The sequence below is a fragment of the Canis lupus genome, chromosome 3 (assembly GCF_048164855.1).
Source record: "Canis lupus baileyi chromosome 3, mCanLup2.hap1, whole genome shotgun sequence".
In the NCBI taxonomy this organism is placed as follows: domain Eukaryota; kingdom Metazoa; phylum Chordata; class Mammalia; order Carnivora; family Canidae; genus Canis; species Canis lupus.
In genome coordinates this window covers 76,759,895-76,781,373 of record NC_132840.1, presented here as the reverse complement: position 1 = coordinate 76,781,373, position 21,479 = coordinate 76,759,895, and the positions used below count along the sequence as shown (strand labels likewise).

Sequence of the window (21,479 nt, the reverse complement as noted above, 5' to 3'; positions counted from 1 at the left end):
TTAAGAAAATTAAGATACAAAAAAAAAATCCCTTTCAACTGAATATGCCTCTAGAAAAGGATACTATCAATGGTGTTGCCCACAAATTTTGCATTTATGGAGAGCCTCATATGTGCATTCTGCTGAAAACTGAACATAGCTCCTTGTCCTCCAACTTGGATAGTTAGGGAGGTGGGTGCAAATGTTACAGCATGTTCCCTGTGTGTTGGCTAATGCTTGGTCTGCATAATTCTGCTCTTGATAAACTGTTATTTAAGATGGATGGCTAAATGGATGGATCGACATGAGACCTGAGGGCGGGGGGAGTCCTGCTGAACAAAAGAGAACAGTTTGCCTCTGGAAATGATTTACCATGCAAAGCAGAAGTAACTTTTGAAAGATATCTGCTTCATATTATCTGTAAGGCATAGGGAAAGACTAGAAAGAATGCATCGAGAGGAAAATCCAAAAGGTAAGATGCTGATGGGGACTACTGAGTCAAGGAAATTACTGGGGTAGAGAATTAGAGGGGTGGAGAGTGTGGGAAACTGAGAGAGAGAAACTGATAGTGCATTTTAATTCTATTTCCTTTAAACTCAGCATTCACGGAGAGCGGCTAAGTGATTTTCTGCAGTCCAAGACTTATGTTCCTAATTAGACTCATTTATGTAGTAACATTAACAATGCTTTGCCTGGGTAAATAGAAATAATAAGAATGACTGAGGTTTACATCCTCCTCCATTTGCTTTGTCATTGTGAAGACAAGAAATCCCACTCAACAGAATCTCAAGATCATAGGTCATTAGCAAGAACATTTTTGGCACACCCCTGCTTCCAGATGGGGAGGCCTTCTGGTAAATCGCATCCAAAAGTTAACTTTCCTTTTAGGTCTCCAGAGACAGAGATTCTGGCCTTACAACCAGGCTCTGCTTACAGAACTACTCTGCCCCCCATATTTCTACCTGAAATCCTATGTTCTGCGAAGAGCTTTTCCCAATTAGGGAAAGCAAGATACAGACAGGTGACAAGATCTCTTCTAAAAATCACTGAGAGGTAAGTCATGAGACCTGAATTTTAGTTCTATACTTTTCTATTCATTTGTCCAGAGATTCTGTCCAAATCATCAAACTTCTGAGACCTGGTTTTCAGACCCTGAAAAGAATAAACATGGGCTTTCTCTTCAAAAACAAAAGTGGGAACCACTCGCCATTCATCAGAACTTTATAAATCATAAAGCACTTTTGGCATACGTATTACTTCTTCTAAAGTTGATAGATTTGAATGTTAAATAGCTAACAGATAAGTTTCTAACTTAACAGCAGAAGTTTAAGTGAGGACAGAAAGTATGCAAATATGCTAGTTTGCTTCCCTATCCAGCACCACTTCCCATCACCCCATACAAAGCCCCTTGCCAATTAAACTTCTATAGATGTTCAAACTTCTAACTTGTTTCAGAGTTTCCTGGAGTCTTTGTTGCATCCTGCATGCACATCTACCTGTTTCTGTTTGACCTTATCAATACACATTCCAAACAGTTCTCCCCCAGAGGGAATAGCCCGTGGTCCCTAATGGCAACTGAAGTCTCCAGAACCCACGACTGAAGGCATTGACTACAATGATGGTGAAGACGGTGACATTATGCTGAAGATGGTAATGGAAAATGATGGAATCCTACCATGTATTTCCAACGGGAGGTAGCTCTAAAGCTGCCTTCGTGACCTGAGTTTCCAAATCCTCCATGAGGTTCCACTTAAACACACAACAGATGCACACAAAGCCTCAGCAATTGCCAAATTATATTATTTTAACTAGCAAACCAAATCTGAAAGCCGTAGGCAAAAGTTTTTACAAAGCACATCGGGGAAATGCCAGCTTAGATGATGGTAGAAGTTTTGATTAGGAGTTTGCCCACATCTTAAATAAATAAATAGTGACCTCCTTACCACCCAGAATGATTTTTCCTTGAATGGAATTATTACTCAATGGAAAGACAAACACTGAAATTCAAAGCAGAAGTTTTCTATACATTGATATTAAACCATAAGAAATGAACCAAGAAAATGAAGAGGTAGAGGAAGCAGCTCCTCATTGCTGGCTGCTGCTTTTTGGTTTCCACACCCACAATTCCTTCACCGTATTTTACATGCTCTTCTATGAGCCTGGGGGGGACCCCCTACCATCCATCACTTTGCCTCCTGGCAAATTCCTCATCAACCTTTAAGTATTTCCTTCTCTGCCTAGCTATTCTAGCTCCCCCATCACTACCCTTCTGTCATGGTCTGTGGCTCTGATTCTATCCCTGCTCATCTCAGGAGCAAGAGCCATGGAGTCAAAATCTCAGGCTTCAAATTCAGGTACTACTTCCTGGCCAGGTTATTTAACCTCATAGTTCACCCAGAAATTGGGATAATAATACCTGCTTCCTTGGGGTATAGTAAAGAATGGGCTATTTTGTTTCTGACAAAATAACAAAGCAATGAGTTTTTTGCTTTCACCAGATTAAAAATATTCTCTATTCAGGTATATTTTGTTTATATTGTGTTATATTTTGCTCTGTATTTGGGTATCTCTAACACCTAACATGATATCTAGTACAACGTGGGCATTTAAAGTATTATTTTCCTTTTTTAAAAAAAGATTTCATTTATTTATTTTAGAGAGAGAGAGACAGTATGAGCAGGAGGGGCAGAGAGAGGGGGGCAGAGAGAGAATCTCAAGAAGACTCCGTGCTGAGCGTGGAGCCTGACGTGGACCTCGATCCCAGGACCTTGAGATCATGACCTGAGCTGAAACCAAGAGTCAGATGCTTAATCAACTACGCCATCTGAGGACCCCTTAAAAAGTATCCTTTCCCCATTTAACAAGTGAATAATTATGTACAGTGCTTCACACTTCAGGAAGAATTTTAGCATATGTCATCTCTGGCATTTTTGGTAACCCTCAGAGAGAGGCAAGGCAGGCTTAGGCCTCCTTCTTGGGAGAAAGACCCTTCTTTGTCTTTATGTGCAGTTGCCTTCTGAGTTCAGGGATGATCAGAAGATCAGATTGGGTCAAATAAATTACTTCCGGTAATGTGTTTGGAAGAAACCACTAAGGTGCAGAAAAAAGATAGAGCTCTTTCTGTCAGTGATAACATTGCTGGAAAACTTGACCAACTTCTAATACCAAAATTCTGGAAGCTTCTCACATCCAGTTCTTCCTTATCTTGTATTTCAATTCTTTCTAAATAACTTTCTTGAGTCCTATGATATAGTAGGTAGAGCACCAAGTTCTTGAGCTGTCTCTGCCATCAATACCTGTGAATAAACTCTTCATCTCTCTTAAAACGAGTTTCAGTGTCTACTGAATGGGAACAATACCTCCTGTTCTTCTTACCTCCATCATTGCCAAAGGTAAAAATGAGATGATCTCTGCAATGAGGTCTTATTAACTACGAAGCAGATATAAACCAGTAGTATTCCCCACATTCCAGGCAGTGGATCAGTTCCCTTTGTGTAAAAGATAAAACCTTGTGTCGGACCCAGCTCACTTCCATGTGGCAACTCCCACTTAAGTACCAACTCTCTCTCACTCTTTCTAGGTTCTCGACTCATGTTCTGAACCTTTTTGCTTTGACCCACCTCACAGTCTACTTCCTGACCAACTTGATGATCTCCTCGGCACCTAAGCCCTAAACATATTTCTTATCTGTAGTCTGAAATTCTGCACCACATAGCTGACATTTGATAGTATTTCTCTAGCGCATTACCTTTGAATGCTGAGAGTGACAAGAACTTTGGCTTTTCTGGGCACTTCTAAGTGGCAAGGGTGGCCCTACAGACCCAACCCATAGGCCCAGCCACAGAGTCAAATGAGGAGCTCTTCCTTTGACCCCTGCCTTTCTATTCTCCTTGCTCAGAACCTGTCTTTAAAAGCATTTCTCTTACCCAATGATAAGTCTCAATGACAAAGTCCAAAGTTGATTCTTGTTGGGAGGGGTTATTAGCTTTCTATAGCTATATTATTTTTTATATTTACAATGAGAGAATTCTTGTGAGGTCAAATCACTGGGCAGTGTTTCCAGAACTCAAGCCACTCTTTTTGTGCAGAAAAACTGAATGGAGAGAAATAAGCATAGATACCTTTCTCATCTACAGGACAAATATGTCCCTGGCAAATGGGAGAGGCTTCTCTTCACCCCAACCCCATGTTCTTTCAGAGCCCCCGTTTGCTTCAAGGGTCTGGCCCGTTTCTGCTGGAGCACACCAAAAGCACCTTCTAGATCTTGAGGGACAATCCACAAATCTGAGGGAGCGAGGGGTGAAGTCGTTTTAAGAGGGTAAAGTCACAGTACTCTAATCTGCTAAGAAGTTAGGAGAAGGGCTCGGGGTAACGTGCTCTGTTTCTCAGGTAACTTGGTTCTATATGTTCCAGATCGGTTCTGATGGATCAGAGAAATGAGAAAGGCAGTCGAAGCCCTGGACGAGTGAACACAGAAGCAACTCCTCCATGCTGACAAGCCTTCCCACATGCGGCCTCAGGGCCTGTGAGCCAGAGTTCACTTCTCCAAGGATCCAGTTACAGTACCAGCCCTCCAGCTGTCTGCAGCTGTGTGCCTTCCAGCTCCTCACAGCTGGCTTTTCAAATAGAAATGGCCTCTCTCTCTCTCAGACAGTTTACCAGAAGAGATTGTTTCGGATGTGCAATGTGTTAAAATATGATTCTAAAAGCAGCTATTAAACCAAATGAATTGCAACGTTCCATATAAAGTGTGCTCGGCCCAATTCATCACACACAGTAGGTACTCAGTGAGTGGCATATTTTCCCTTCATTTCCTCATCCCTTCTATTTTTTATTCTTGCTGAGATGCGCCACACTTGGAAACACCGTGAAAGCATTTTCCAAGGGGGAAGGGAGCTCGAGACTTTTCATCACACATGCTCATTTGTACTTTGTGAGGTGTATACACCTGTGGGTGTGTGAGTTTGCAGAGGAAACCACCTTGGAGCACAAAAGCATGCACCATGCACCTATGTGTGTGTGCACACACAAAGCAGGCCTCAGAGCTTTTCCCGACTATCGGTTGGATGTATTCTAAACTCGAAGTTCAAGACCCTGGGGGAGAAGAAAAGGTTTAAGGGACTTTTCCTCATGAAAACAGCCTGAGAGTTGAGTTGCAAGCTTTTATGAGGTAGATTGGGTCGGGTTCAAAATAAGAACCCAATGAGAAATAAGTCATGGTGCAAACCATAGCGTGAGCTGCAGTCCACTTTCACTTAGATCAGAAACCTGCTTTTCTTGGGTTCTTATTGACATGACATTTCAACTACTGACTTCTTGTTGCTTTGATTGCGAAGCTCATATGGTCAGGGTGGTCTCACGGCATAAATCAGGGTCCGTTGTTGAAAATGTTTTAAATGCTCTAAACTTTCAACTTGCCCGTGTTTTGAAGGTTAAGTTCACATCCATGCTAGGCTGTTTAATTCATAATTCCAGCAGACTGTGCTAAGAAATTCTGCACTCTGTATTTATGTTGGTTCTTTCTACTCCTTTCCCCTGTTTGCTTATCCTCCTGGGATCTCCAACTATGGTTCATGTGCTTCCTCTTTCTCTCGCTCTCTCTCTCTTCCTCCCTCCTTCACTCCCTTTCTTCTCTTCCACCTTCCTGCCTCTCTCTCCTCTTTTTCTCTATTTCCTGAGCCCTGGCTTCTGTCTCATGACACAGCCTCCCTTTTGCCAGATTACGTAAATATCAGGCAGCCTGTTCTCTGGCCCTCTGTGAAGCACCTTCTCCAAACTGTGTTTTCCCTTAGATTTAACTCTTCAAAAGTAGCCGGGCTCAGGGGGACTGGGAGACCCAGGCACCCGGGAAGAGAGAGAGGAAAGCTCTTGTTCAGCAATGTCACAGCATCACCTCCCCCTTCCCACCCGCAACAATCAATCTCACCAAAGCCCTTTGCAAATCTGGAATTATTTTCACGCAGCTGAAGAAGGTTGGGTTGTGGGGTCCTTCTTCCTTCCGGCTTCCTCTGACCCTCTCCCCTTCACACCCCCCCACCTGTCCTCATCAAGCCCCCCCCCCCCCCACACACACACACCTGTCGTCCTCATGGAGCACAGAAACCTGGGAGCAAAGTCAATTGCAGGAAGGAAACACGATGTAAGAAAGGAGTTGGAAATGTTAAGGGAAAACGAGGGAACATTTTGAAACGTTGGAGTTAGGGACAGAACCCAGAACAAAGTGGTTAATACTCCCCCTGCTTTGCAAACCCTTTGTCTCTGGGAGCCCCCAGGAGCTGGCGGCAGAGCCTGTGAATTCGGTTATCCCCGGTAGAGCCCCAGCCCAGGCGACTCCACCTACATTCCTCCACTGCCCTGGTGAGGAGGGGGAGTCACGTGGGGGGCGGGGGAGCCGGGGGAGGGGGGGCAGGGCAGACCCTGGGGACTGTCCCACATACCATACCTCTCGCACCACAGCGAGGGCTTTAGCCTGTTCATTTTGATGTTTGCCCAAAGTCGCCCAGTTGAAATGCCTGAATTTAATACCACTTCCCTCACCACACACTCAGCCAAATGTCCTTGGCTTTTCACTAGCTCTAACCTCTTGGCACCAAGAGTCTTGATGTTTTGCATTCTCTTTTTTTTTTTTTTTTTTTTTTTTTTAGATTTTTAACTCTCAACTTTCTGACTCAAGCTTCCTAAGTCATTTAAATGCCTTACTTCCTGGAAAGAGATCCTTCCTTGCTTCCTTCCTTCCTTCCTTCCTCCTCTCTCCCATCATTTTTGTTTCCTTTCTTTATTTCACCTTCTCTGGGTTGTCGGGGGAGGCCTTGGAAACTCTGCCCAGGGACAGAGCATCCTAGGGATGTTTCCAGCATGGCATGGTGGGATGTGCAGAGGCGGCACAGGTGATGGAGGAGACACTCTGCTCAGAGAACAGAATTCTCTTTACCCACCGCTTCCCAATTCCTTCTTGCTATATTTGTCAAAGTGGCTTCAGAAAGCTACAATCTAAACCTTGTCCCCAGGCTTCTCCCAGGCTTTGGCACTGAACAGTCTTCAAGTGTTGCCCTTGAGTAGCAAAATGGGCTTATTGTCAAGTTGTCCCCTTGCGCCCTTATAAATGCCCTTCTGGAGACTTTCTTCCTCTCCTGGCCAGCATCTACAATGGCCAAGTCCCTTAGTTTACTGCCAGCAAGGGCTGGTGTTAGTTTTTAAAAACTTAGATGCTTTTCATACCTTTGTCTCCATTTTTTTAACCATCCTAGATTATTTTCCTGTAGAAAGTCCAGTAGACTTGCCAAAGTTCACAATCTCCGACAAGAGCAGAGCAGCAGGGAACACTTGCCCTTGTACCACACTTGTGTGCACACACAGGCTGTGTCTTGCCGAATCTGGTAGATCAATAGTTGTAAGCGAAGCAGCAAGTATGATTTTATACATACAAGTATTTTTCACAAAACTGACCACTTGTGAAATCACAGAATTGATCGGATAGTTTGAGGGATTTTTCTTTTCTTTTTTCTTTAATTTTGTCATTGTAAAGCCCTAGTTTAATCTTAAACTTTAAGATGATCTTTATGGATCTCTGTGTTTCTTCAGCAAGTTCTTTCATGCACTTTGTCTGCAACCAGTTTGTTACACTGCTTTCATTATGCATATTATCGATAGGGATTCTTATTGTGCTTGAGTACTTTTTATGTATCATGTCATGTGCCAAGGGCTTTATACACAATATCTTATTTAATCTCCCAAACAAACCTATGAAGTGGGTATTATATTTTACAAATATGGAAACTGAGGCCCAGATACGTTATGTTCACTTGCCTAATAGCTATGCCTATTTGCCTGTGTCTTCAAGTACCTGGTTAGAAGTAGAACATTCTGTTCCTTATTCTGTCCATCACATGACACATAAATCACATCAGCCCTGCACACAGCATATCCTGGATTAATATCAGTAAATGTTCACTTATCAAGAGGAAAAATTCAAATTTTTTTAAATTTAAATTTAAAACCAAGGAAAACCAAGAGATAATCAAGGCAAGTTGTATTATGATTCCTTCCAATCTACTGTCTTTAGAGCCCTGTAAACCACTGTCAGACTAGAGCAGAATGGTAGCAGTGAACACATAACATGTTAGCAGTGAACTTTATGGTATCTCACTTCAGATATCAGTGCCCCAGGTGGAGACTATGAACCCATGGCTGTGGAAGTATAAATACAGATATCCACTATCCACTATCAGTTAAAAATGGCTTTCTTGTGGCTCAGATTATGAACCTCTTGGCTCTGTGAGAAAAAAAAAGATACCTGGATGGCTGTGGTGTATCTGCAGGAGCCATGAAGTCAAGCAGACCTTGGGTGTTCACTTTATTCAAGGGTCCAGCACACCAATTCCATGTTAGATAACTTCTTATGCTTAGAAACCTGGATTCTACTGACATTAAGTCTATCTGTATTCTTGAAGTTTCCTTTCCATCTCCTACCTCATTGGTCAGAAGTAAGGTCAGAGAAAATGCAGGGGTAAGCCTATTGTCAATGCTTCAAAGTAGAGTGAAGATCCTGCTATTGTGGTCTCACATTATAGCAGTTTGTTAGAGATTATTAGTGTATTCCTGAGATATGTCTCAGATTTCTGCCATTGGCTCCATTTCTAGCTCAGTCTCAAAAGAAGCCCTACACCTAGTTCTCTAGAGCAGGCCAAGGCACTTGCTACCACCTATGATAACTAATTAATTTGGTATTTTCCCTAGATTGCTCACCACAAGCTGAATAACTCTGATTCCATGTATTGTTAAAGTCTGTTGACTACCACCAGGGTTAAATGCTGAGAGCCAGAAAGGGCAGAAGAAAAAGGGAACGCCCCTCTGGGAACACTCAGTTACACCAAGAAAGACTTTTCTAAGGAAGTAGTCAACACAGACAGTACCCTTTACTGCAGGAAGTGCCAGGAGACAAAGAGAGAAGAAACAACGTGGTTCTAACAAGAAGCTTTAAGACTAAGATGGTGGCATGAGCATAGAAAGAGGATGCACCGCCATAAAACAAAGACAGAGGACACAAAGAAAACTTGACTTTAAACAAATAACATTGCAAACTACATGCATACGTGCATAAGTTATCTCTCTTCTGTCTACCCATGGATAAAATCAGACCACAAGCTAAGGTAGGAGTCCAGAGACGTAGATGGGCCAAGCAACTGATTCCATCACCTTGCCATCCTTTCCAAGACTCTTCAGTTTGAACACCCCATATTATTTCCCAATAGGGACGAAACTAAGCAAAAGTTACCCTCAAAGAGTTACAATGAATGTCACTGCTCTCTTCCAGTGCATTCTCCCAACAAGGTCTCAACAGTACATGCTGCATTCTCTGACCTCATCTACCCATACTCCAGGGCTTTTTTCCCATATTCACATTTAATCTCACCATCCTTCCGTTCAACTGCTATCTCTTCTGGGCCTTTATGTTCCAGAAAGCTGCCATCTGGGATACAAAGTCATCCAGGCCTACCTGATCGGTTGGTTTCCTTTTAGTCCCAATAGAAGTCTGGGCACTGCCCTCCTCTCTCCTGCTGGTTGGCTTCCCTCCTCGCCCAATCAGTGGTGCAGAGCAAGACATTGTACGCCAGTCTCATAATGGAATCCCCAAGAAAAACTGCAATGGCCTTGAAGAGAAGGCCACACAAAGAAAGAAAGAAATGGGGATCCCTGGGTGGCGCAGCGGTTTGGCGCCTGCCTTTGGCCCAGGGCGCGATCCTGGAGACCCGGGATCGAATCCCACATCGGGCTCCCGGTGCATGGAGCCTGCTTCTCCCTCTGCCTGTGTCTCTGCCTCTCTCTCTCTCTCTCTCTCTCTCTGTGTGTGTGTGACTATCATGAATAAAAATCTTAAAAAAAAAAAATTAAAAAAAAAAAAAGAAATGGAAACAGGAACTGTGATGCAAACCTACAGAAAAAGGGATAAAAGGGAAGGCTGGGAAAGTTGACCAAGAGAAATCCAAGAGCTCTGAGATAGAGAGTAGAGGGGAGAATAAACATTCTTGCTTCAACAACATGGGTTGATTTTACTTCCACTAAAGCACAAAGAAGACTTGAAAAGACCCAAACTGATTGGGAGTTCAGGTTTTGATTCTTAGCTCTACCGCTCACCAACCCGGTGATCTCAGGGCAGGTGTTGAGCTGTAGGCTCCTATACAATTTTATATATTTGTTTATTTATTTATTCATTCATTCATGAGAGGGAGACACAGAGAGAGAGAGAGAGGCAGAGACACAGGCAGAGGGAGAAGCAGTCTCCATGCAGGAAGCCCGATGTGAGACTCGATCCCAGGACTCCGGGATCACGCTCTGAGCCAAAGGCAGATGCTCAACTGCTGAGCCACCCTGGTGTTCCATTGTAGGCTCCTGTATGGAAGATGGAGATCATCATACCTACCTCGCAGGAATAAGTTGAGGTTGAGATGAGATCATAACATCAGCAGTTCTGTAGCACCTATTATGTGCCAGGCACTGTTAATTAAGTAACTTGCCCAAGGTCACACAGCCAGGAAATAGCAAAGAGGTGATTTGAATCCAGGAGGGCTGGGTCCAGCACAGGTTCTCCTCTCCCATGCCCCTCAGGAGAATGCTCATACACCCCTCAGCCCCCTGCCTGGCACATGATCACAGTGTTGTACATGTCAGCTATCATTTTATCATTATTTTTCTTACACAGGGCATAAGAAAAATCTGGTCGTCACCAGAGATTAGGAGAGGAAAACAGTTCTGGAATGCAGTACCTGGAGATCTGCATCCCAGAATAGTTTTTCTGGGAGGCTCTAGGAAAGACTCACCAAAGAAGTGTGTTGCTTTTCTCTAGAGCTGTGTCTAGCTCACACAGTGTCCCTGGTTCAGCACCATTGTGTCTTCTGTTTTCCAAGACTGATCCAGAGCCTGAAGTCTCAGTGGAGAATTGTAGATTATCCTCACCCTCTCATTTCATAAACGAGTAAATTGAAGGTCGAGTTATAGCATTTTATCACAGAGGCTTTGTAAATTAGCAACAAAGCTGATACATGAACGAAAAGTTCTCTTGATGCCCAGGTAACGTTCTGACTCTTAAATGTGCGGCCAACACATCTACCGGCTTTTCTAGATTTCAAAATCTTTCGCCCACTATCTGCATAAGTGCAGTTCTATCGGGCAAATAAGTGATTTAATTATTGATTTGGAAAATACAGTTATGACAATGATTCATCACATGGAAGGCAGTTGCAGAAAGCTACTCTCTCCATTTGCTTCTAATGGACCTGAGGCGGGTGGGGGTGGTGCTAAATCAAAAGGTTCCCAGTCCTCTTGGTCTGCAGTGGTCCTGAGGTTCGGGGACCTGTTTGCTAAGGCTGAGCCCCAAGAGCTCACGATGAATTAGGTCGTCAAGTGCTCCAGACCAGAGGGGACATGAAACAATGAAATCAGGGACCTCCTTCCACAGCCCCCCAAAAAGATCCTTTGCCTTTAAGGGCTCCTTTTAAAAGCCAGAGTTTTCTCTGATCCTCCTTAATAAAGTGCCCCAGCAGCAGCGCTCCCCTTCCTTATTTGAGATCTGTGCAGTCTCATTAAATTTGATGTGTCGCAGAGGGCTTGGATATGTGAAAGGGAGGCTGTGAGAGCAGGACTGGAGGTTGCCAGCTTCGCTAAGGAAACGTAATTCATTACGGCTTTTCAAAATGGACGCCCCTCTGGCTTCCTGCTCCATTGATTTTTCCCCCTTTGCAAGTAACAAGTGAAGGGCCAGCTCAGCCTGCAGATTTAACCCTTATTAACAGCTGTTTAAATTAGAGATGCGTTTTGATGGAGAGACAGGAGCCTTCGTAGATCCCCACTCAAAGCAAACCCAGAAGAGATGATTAAAGATGAAAGCCTGCAAATGTCTGGAGCTAGGCTGGCAACGTGGCATCCACCTGCATCTGGGGAGGGACCAGCACTGCTATTAAGTAGTTTCTCCAAATAAGGCTCTCCTACTTTTCCCTGATTAAATATTCATGGCCCACTCCTTCCTCCCCACCCTTCAAAGTAGTAATGGAGGAAGGAGTATCTGCTGTCCTACGTGAAGTGATGAATCCTAGGACAAGGGCAGACTGCCAAGGGGTCAGCTCCCATGGAACACTGCTCTCTCTCGGGAAGACCCATCTAGAACAACCAGGATGACCCTCCAGGCCGGAGGCTTCCCTGAGATCTTACAGACAAAATACAGACTGCTTTGGTGCTCCTGAATGGAAGAATCCGAACGAGGCCGGCCTGTTCTGGGAACAGAGCCTACAGAGAGAAGACAAGTCTCATCGTGTGAATGCAGACTTTGCCTCCATCTGTGGGGAACAGGGTGTGCAGTGGTCCCACAAACAACCGGGAAGCCAAATAGTAAGGTCAAGGGCAGTGCTTTGATAAGGGGAAGATACAGACAGTCCAGGATGAGGCTGCTAAGCCCAGCTTTTGTTCCTATTTTACTTGGAACCTCCTCATATCTCAGATTCCTTAGGCTTTCCCCCCTCCATGCCCTTAGGGGTGCTGTCATTGTTGTTCTTCTAATATCTCCCTCCAGAGAAGGACGTGGAGCATCACATTGGTTATTGCAAACAGGCCCAAACCTACCTGCCCGTTGGGATCATGCACCACAGAAAAAGACCACTTCCCAGAAGAGATGGAGACAACATGCCACCCCAAACCATCAAGGTCACTCTGTTCATTTTTTTCTGCGTTCCCACTTCTTCTAACAATGCCTCGCCTTCTCTCAAAACATCTAAAAAAAAAAATCAGCAGAGTCAGGGTCATATCCTTTGGAAAACACACACGTACACACACACATAACACCATTGTAAGAAAGAAAAACATCAAGGCGGCTCTCTCATGATCATACTCTATAAATTTATATTCCTGACTTGCTGCATCTAACTCAAGGAACCTAAGAGAAGCGTTCTGTGACAGAAACAAACTAAGACAGGCCTGAGTAAATCACACGCTGGCAGCACCGCCATTTACATATTAAGTGAAAGAGGATGTTGGCTCCCTCGATTCTGATTTTATTTTCAACTGAAGTGAACAGAAGACTTTTTTTTTTTTTTGGAGTCTGAACTTTATGGTAGCAATTCGCAGTGCCAAAAAAACCTTAATATGCCCTACCTTTGACTTCACAGGATATAGTTCTCCTCCTCTCCCCAGTCTTGAAACAGGAAAAAAATTATGTAGAAAGCATGGCGGTCCCCCACCCCTACCCCCTCACTTTGGTGACTTTTCAGCGAGTTTCTCTGGGACACTGCAAGTATACAGAGTTCGTTTCAAGGAGGGTTTTCTTCAAACTGTTTTGAAGCAGTTTGAACGTATTCACAGTGTCAGACAAAGTTCTTGTCAGCTTGTACTCGGGAAATGAGGGACACTGGAAATAGAGACCTTTTTTCTTTTCTTTTTCTTTCTTTCTTTCTTTCTTTCTTTCTTTCTTTCTTTCTTTCTTTCTTTCTTTCTTTCTTTCTTTCTTTCTTTCTTTCTTTCTTTCTTTCTTTCTTTCTTTCTTTCTTTCTTTCTTTCTCTAATTGACACCATCAGGGAAATGCACAAAGATGAAGCATTGGGGAAATAAACTATAAATTTCCCGGATAGGTCCCATCCAGGGACAGATTAAGGGAGGTGCGTGCTTTAAGAGCTGCCAAGAACTTTCAGGTTCAGAACAAGTGTCCAGGCACGATGCAGACTTGGCAAAGCTTTTTCCTCTTAATTTCATACTTGCGAGTATGTACAGGGAAATGTAATCCCTGTTTTTTTCTGAAAAGCTTTCCCTTTCTAGAACATCCAAGCCCTGCTTTACAAGCACGTAACTCATGAAAAGGGAGCTTAATAGGAGGAAAGTTTCCTGCCTAACAAGGACTGTTACACCCTTGACAGCGAGGAGTAGTGTAGTGTAGGTGAGTGCTTCAAAACGTATTTTGCTCATCTGCATCCTGCACTCCCTACTGCAAAAATAGTTCTCTGACCCCCAAAAGTGTACAGAATGATCAAGGTAAAAGTGGAGACTGAGGAAGGAAAGAAAAACAAGTAAATCATATTATTGAACACTTGGTATGTCCCAGAAATGTGTTTAAGAATGTTGGAAATGCTGTTTTATTAAATCTTTGCAACTACCCTGTAAGACCACTTACTTCTTTTTCTCTTTCTTTCTTTCTTTCTTTCTTTCTTTCTTTCTTTCTTTTAACGACAAAAAGATAGAGACACTGGGACAAGATGGTGTGGGTAACTTCTCCAGAGTCTAAGGAGCTGATCTAAAAGTAGGATCACAACCTATGTAATTCTAAATCTACTCTTTTCTTTTTTTCATTACACAATACAGCTTTCAATTGCAAGAGTCTTTAAAAATCATAGACCCAAACACTGCCGAGGTCACAAACAGAGTGAAAACAAGGACTTTGATTCTTAGCTCGGTCTTATTACAGCAGAGTGACCAATGCTGTTTGCTGCAAAATGTTCGTTTGCCCCATTAGCATCCTCCTGTTACAATTGTTAATGCAGTGCCATGTGTGATGAGACACAAGCCACACTATGCAACAATGAGGACAGTGAAGGGGATCAGTGATATGGATCAATTGTTTCAACAAATATTTACTTGTTGCCACTATACTGCAAAGCATTTAAGGCAAAAGAAAGAAGGAAAGAAAGAAAAATCCATACAGGCATAGTGTCAGCCTGCCCTCCTGCCTCCGCTCACAGCACCTTTTGCCTACCTTCTACTCAGTCACACTACTATCATCAGAAGCTAAGAAGACATTCTCAAAGCAAAAGCACACATAGATATTCACCAACCACCAGTGGGGTGGTTCGATCCCCATAGGGAAGGTAGAGTCCATAGCCAGAGCCCGCCCACCTTGTCTTCTTCCCTATTTCCCATTGTCAGCCCCATTTTCATCCAAACCAGGTTCCCATCCACTCCTCAGACTCCATGGCACCTGCTCCACCAATCACCCAGTGACTTGGTGTTCTGTGGAATCGTGTTCTGATTAGTGAGCACACTCCCACATAGCTGTAAATCCTGATACCAGCATTCTTTGTACCTCACTGTCCAAATGGGAATGTGTCTTTCCCTTAATTATAAATATGTCTCAAAATCGTTTCCCCAAGAAACTGTTTCCTCTTCCCTGGCCCCAATTTGTAGAAGGTCACACTTGTTCTCAACCCCCTTGCAGAGCATGATCCTGCAGCCACTGCATGTGAGCCCTTCTTCTCTGCAACCCCCTACTCTCCTTGATGTAGTCTTCTGACGCTCAAAGCCTTGAGCACCTTTCAGTACGCTAAGTTTTTGTTGATGACTGATGAACTTGGCCTGTCAGATCCCAGCTTCGTCACCACCATCTTCATCTCCTTTCTATTTCTCACAGCAAAGCAGCAGCCCTCAAAGCATGGTCCTTGGACCAGTAGCATCAGCATCACCAAAAACTTGTTAGAAATGCACATCTCATACCCACTCCAGACATGCTGGATCAGAATCTCTGCAGGTGGGGCCAGCAATATGCTTTAACAAGGCTTCCATGTGATTCTGATGCACAATTTGAGAACTGCTAGTGCCAAGGATGGCCACACCAGGGGTCATGTCATCAGCTGGAGCTTTTCTATTTCAAGATCCCTGCTTTACCAATGATTTGTCATCATTCTTTCTCCTTCTCTCTAGTTTGCTAAACTAATATTTGTCCTAGTCTGGAGGTCTAGAGCCTCTTCTGGCCTCAACTTCATCTAGTCTGGACCCTGGTGAACCACTCCCATGATGCCTCAAAGCTTGCAATTGCCCTATAATTGGTTTCCCTTAAATTTGGACTTTTGGCAAAAATGATGAAATTATGCTGATTTCATTCCAACTGGCTACCTTATCTAGGCCCTCGCTGCTGATTTATAACCATATTATTCAATTTCTTTTGGATGTGCTAATTTGTTCTTTACAATATTTCTAACACCCGTTTTCTTCAATACTAATATTTCCATCCAGCCTTCCACACTCTTGGTCAATAGCTTTGACTCTTTACTAAGAACAAAGGCAGCCAACTAAGTTCCCTCCACTTTTTTCCCCACTGACCTCCAAACCATCTGGATAGCTGCTGCTCCTCTTGACTCCAAAGTAGAGGAGAACATCCTCCTCTCCGACGCTCTGAATCTTCTCCCTTGTGACTCCACCAGAACGTCACTGCTCAGGAATGCCAGTGGAATGGAGGGCCTCTAGGAAGGGAAGTTTGACACCATGTTGTTTGGAGGGTTGAGGAGGTTGTCAGTGCTTAATAGTGTCATGTGCCAAAAATAGATCTAAGATAATAAAACTGAGGAAAGGTGATTTTGTTGTGGCCAGTGCTAGATAACTAGTTTCAAAATTGCTGCTTCAGCAGAGAGATGAGGACAGAAGACAGGTGGTGGGAGTTTAAGAGAGTGAAGTAAGGATGTGAGGGTGTGGGGGGCCCACTGTGAAAAGAATTTAGCTAAAGAGACCCAGGGCTCAATGGGCAGTCTTCTCTCCACCATCCACTGGGGAGGCCTGTGTTTAATTCATGCAAAGGGAAAGCAGCCAGTAGAGAGGAACAGAGGAAAGACTTTGGAAGGTGGGATAATTGGAGAAGGGTCCTGTAAGGGACAGAAAGAGACTAGAGAGCAACACTGGAGGGATCTACTTATTCATCATGACTCTGAGTTGCAAGTGATTGTGTATCTTCATCAACAAACTTAGGCACAAACAGAAACGCACAGGCTTACATGACCAGCGACAGGCAGAGGCATGCAGCTGGAGATGGCAGTCCCCAGAGATTGGACGCTTCCAGAACCACTGCCTTACCCCTGCCCCTGCCGCCCTCTAGGAATCTTTCACACTCCCCTGAAGACAAGCATAGCCCAGACCCACTCCATGGGCTGCCCCGGGCATGTATCTTCCCAACTTTGCCATCAGAAAAGAAAGCCTTTCTCCTCAGTTCCTGTTAAATACCATGAAGACTCTGATTGGCCCAGGCTGAACTTTGTGCCCAGCCCTATAGTCAGAGTAAGAAGGAGAAGACAATTAGGGCTGGTAGTCACTTTTAGAAAATGTACCTGGATGAAGAGGCAGCTCTTCTTCATTCTCTCACAACAATTATGGGGCTGTGACCACCAGGCCAGGAAGGAATGAGGTACAGGGCAGAGGAGAGCAATCAATATCCAGTAGATGTGGTTAGCCTTGGATGGGAACAGAAGCAGCTCTTCAGACACCAGGATGGGTGTGAATGTACATGTGTGTGAGAGGATGTGTGTGCGTATATAACCTTTATATGTGCATATATACATGTATGATGCATATGTTCTATATGTACATATATAATATGTGTATGTTTATGCGCAGGCACATGTAGTTGCATATTGCACATGTGTAACAGGCAGGTTCTCTGAAACCAGGTGCTGAGACAGTCTCCTTAGCAAGATCAACACTTGTGAAGGGAAGGGAGGAGCTGCATTTGGCAAAGGGAGAAGTAAAGGCACAACGCGGACCTCCATCAACCCAGAGGACAGCTCTGGAGTAAGTGCTGCCCGTCAGAATGGTCTTGTGTCAGTTAGAAGTGGCCGGACCAAAGTGTCTGGGCCTCTATACACCCGCATGGCTCAGGCACGCATGTGAGATGCCCTGGGAAAGGCATGAGCTCCGGAAAAATCGTGCCCCATGCAACTGAGGCAGACTTGCGAGAGGCTGCCAGCAGGAAACTGCTCTCTGCATTCCCCACCAACGGGCAGCAAGTCCTTCCTTATAGAGGAACTCTGGATGATGCATCGTCTCCACGGCTACTGCACAAGAGTGACATCACCCTGTGTGGTGCCACAATGGTGGATGCTTGTCATCACACATGTGTCCAAACCCGTAAAATGGACACCAGCGAGAGTGAACCCTGATGGCAACTACAGACTTCGGGTGATCAGGAGGTGTGACTATGGCCTCACTGATGGCCGAGACTATGCATACGTGGGGGCAGGTAGTCTGTGGGAAATCTCTATAATTTTCCTTTCATTCTTGCTGGGATCAAAAGCTGTAAAAAACAAAGTCTATTAAAATTTTTATTATTTCATAATTTTTAAAAGATGTATTTATTTATTTATTGTATATTTTTTATTGGAGTTTTTTATTTAAGAGAGAGAGAGAGAGAGTAAGCAGGGGGAGGGGGAGGGGCAGAGGGAGAGGGAGACAAGCAGACTTCCCACTGAGCAAGGAGCCCAAAGAAGGGCTCGATCCCAGGACCCTGAGAACATGATCTGAGCTGGAATTAAGAGTGGGCCAGCAGGGATGTCTGAGTTGCTCAGTGGTTGAGCCCCTGCCTTCGGCTCAGAGAGTGATCCTGGGGTCTGGGGATCGAGTCCTGCATCGGGCTCCCTGCATAGAGCCTGCTTCTCCCTCTGCCTGTGTCTCTGCCTCTCTCTGTGTGTCTTTCATGAATAAATAAATAAAATCTTAAAAAAAAAAAAAAAGCGGGCAGCCTGGGTGGCTCAGTGGTTTAGCACTGCCTTCAGCCCAGGGCGTGATACTGGAGACCGGGGATCAAGTCCCACGTCGGGGTCCCTCCATGGAGCCTGCTTCTCCCTCTCCCTGTGTCTCTGCCTCTCTGTGTCTCTCATGAATAAATAAATAAATCTCTTTAAAAAATGAAATTAAAATTAAAAAAAAAAGAAAAGAAAAGTGGGCCGGTTAACCAACTGAGCCACCCAGGCCCCCCTAATAATTTTTAAAATAATTTTAAAAAGTTATGTCAAATGTCATAACCCAGGTCACAGAGCAGTGTGGTCCTTTACTATGCCAGTAAAAAAAAATTTAAATGCAGCACATTCTTTCAAACACTTCTCACGGAGAAGTAGAGTCTGTTTCCTCTTCCCCTGAATCAGGGCTGGCCCGCTTTGATCTTCAGACTGTGTCAGAAGAGACACTGTTATTTCTAAGCCTTGTCTTTAAGATAACGTTGTCTCTGGGAGCCCCGATGTGTCAAATAAGAAGTCCAATGACCCTGCTGGAGAGATCACACAGAGACGCCTTGGAGATGGAGAGGAAGCCAGCTGAGACCCACCTTCCAGCCATCTTCACCAAGGTGCCATGCATGTAAATGAAGTTGGTTCACACTCTTTTGACCAACCCTCAGCTGAATGCTGCCAAGTGACCCAGTTGATGCCAATCAGCCAAGCCCTGCCTGAACATCTGACAAAATTGTGTGATGTTGTAAAATGGAGTTGTTTAAAACTTCTAATTTGGGGAGATACAACAGATAACTGGAAGAGTAGTCAAAAGCAGAGTCAAGGACATGGAAGTTCTGGAAGCAGCCAACACAAGAGTGGAGAGACAACGCAGAAACAGCCCAGGGAGGACCAGAGATGGACAGAGATTTATAAATAAGCAAGCTGGTTGAGGGGATTAGCAAACACGTGTGACAGATCTGACTTGTGCCAAGATGGACTCTGCTGGCTTCCCAACTCCAAGTGAGGTGACATGGTCTGCTGATGCTAAGGGCTGGGAGGAAATAAGACTGGGGCTGAGGAAACACAGAAACTTGAGAAAACGGTGGCACAATGCTAGGAAAAATGCAAGATATGAATAATAAGGTTATCAGTAAGCACCTGCTGAAGTCAGATGGCTGGATGTGTGTTGGTCATGTCGCTGGCGTTTAGAGACCCTCTCACACAATGCTGCGCCTTCGAGGAGTCGAGGGGGCCTGACTCAGCTGTAGTGGGCACTGCAGCACGTGGGAGGAGTGAGGGGATGAGGGTGTTAATGAGAGATGAAGGGATGAAGATGGCCTAGATGCAGTAAAAGGGGTGAAGGAGAGGCTGAGGGTGTTGGCATCTTGATGAAAGAAACAATCAGCCTCTTAGGGAGTGGTCGTGGCTAAGAGTCCTTTCATCATTTATTCATTCAACAAATACTTATGGAGTACTGACTGGGTGCCAGAGGAAGTCAAAGCTGTTCAGTTTCTCTGCCTGAGAATAAACAAGAAGGGAAGATAAAATGAAATTAACTGAGTCCACTTAAGAGGAGTTGAAACCAATGGACAATATGATCTTCTGCATAATCCGGGGGATTCAATTATGTTTCCATTACTGTTGAGAATAAAGAGTTTACTATATCCTAATTATTTAAACCAACTGTAAAAGAAATGCATGGAAAGGCCCTGTTTCAGACTGGCCTCCCAAATATACCGTGTTTAGAAAGATTTTAAATTATGTTTTTAGATGCGCCAGACTCCGTACAGACCGTATAGAAAAATCTGACTCTTGACCTCTGTTGTATAATCAAGAAGAAATTAGTTTACCTTTCTGTTCTTCTACGTAATTATCTATGGCAGAAAACAGTGCTGACTGTGCCTATTCTAAGCATTCGCTAATTCCATACGTTCGGTATATATTTACTGAATACCCTACCATGTGCCAGGTGTTGGGCTGGGCCCATTAGCCCCAATGGTTATTAACGAGGTTGCTTATCTTCAAGAAAACCTGGGTTTAAGATGAGAGATAGGCACATAATCGGTTAGCCACGATACAATGTGCCAAATATTAGGATTATGAATGTATACTATTCTTAGTATGCATTCAGCTAGTTAGTCATATCATACTAATATTATAGGAGAGGGAGAAGAGATGGTACATTAATTAGACCTTCTATTTGTTATTTACTTCAGATAGATTATTTCATCGACTCCTCACAAGAGTTCTACAAAACAGATCTCGCTTGCCCAGGACTCCATGGCTCAAAGAAGAAACGAACTTGCCCAAGTTAGTTACAAAGGGCTAGATAAGAGTCTCTTTCTCCAAAGCCCATGCTATTTTCCCAATCCCAGGAACCCCCCGGTGTACATCGATTTGCTGATGTCTGTTTCTAGGTTGGGTTGTATTCTTTCTGAGGATGAGCATCTTGCCTGACTCCTCTCTATTTTCCTCTTACGTCAAATATATATTAGTTGGTCAACAAATATGCATTCCTTTTTTTTTAAGATTTTATTTATTTATTAGCGGGGGCAGAGGGAGAGAGAGAAGCTGATTCCCCACTGAGCAGGGAGCCTGATGCAGGGCTGGATCCCAGGACCCTGGGATCATGATCTGAGCTGAAGTCAGATGCTTAACCGACTGAGCCACCCGGGTGCCCCAACAAATATGCATTTCATGACCACAATGAAGTACAAGTTTAACAAAAAGTGTTCCCTAGATGTACGTTGTTGACATTAAAGTTATTATTTGTAAGAAAGAGCGTCAATGAATGAATGAATGGCCAAAGAAATAAATGAATGCATGACTGAAAGCTGGATGTGCTCTTATCTCAGGGTGTTCGTTGGCATTTGCTGTTCCCTCAGTCTGCAGTGGTTTTCCCCAAAACTGTTAGATGGTTTATTCCCTCAACACTTTTTCCATTTTCAGCTCACACATCACCTTATTGGCGTGACCTTCACTGGCCACCCTATGTAAATAGCAACGACCCCTCCAGCAGCCACCTCTCTACCCTTATCCTGCTCCATTCTTTTTCCCAGCAC

At 44.0% G+C, this 21,479-nt stretch overlaps 1 protein-coding gene and 1 long non-coding RNA gene across 9 annotated transcripts in view; one reads left to right on the top strand and one right to left on the bottom strand.

Annotated features, from left to right (window-relative positions):
• LOC140631134 (uncharacterized) overlaps positions 1 to 17,742 on the bottom strand; it is a 138,969-nt gene extending 121,227 nt beyond the window's left edge. For 4 of the 8 annotated variants that reach the window (XR_012028786.1, XM_072822411.1, XM_072822409.1 and 1 more), the window contains exons 1-3: positions 17,044 to 17,740; positions 16,049 to 16,188; positions 12,592 to 12,739 (exon numbers count right to left, since the gene is read on the bottom strand). Coding sequence is in view for 7 of the 8 variants with exons in the window: in XM_072822411.1 (XP_072678512.1) it covers positions 12,592 to 12,739; positions 16,049 to 16,188; positions 17,044 to 17,274 (519 nt within the window). In the remaining variant the exon portion in view is untranslated. Of the gene's footprint in view, positions 1 to 12,591; positions 12,740 to 16,048; positions 16,189 to 17,043 lie in introns of all 8 variants that reach the window. The other 4 variants (XM_072822407.1, XM_072822406.1, XM_072822408.1 and 1 more) reach the window with 2 other exon arrangements.
• On the top strand, positions 16,746 to 20,910 carry LOC140631135 (uncharacterized). The gene is made up of 3 exons (XR_012028787.1): positions 16,746 to 17,120; positions 17,383 to 17,951; positions 20,634 to 20,910. It is a non-coding gene; the product is annotated as an uncharacterized lncRNA (long non-coding RNA).
• The last annotated feature ends 569 nt before the right edge of the window (positions 20,911 to 21,479 follow it).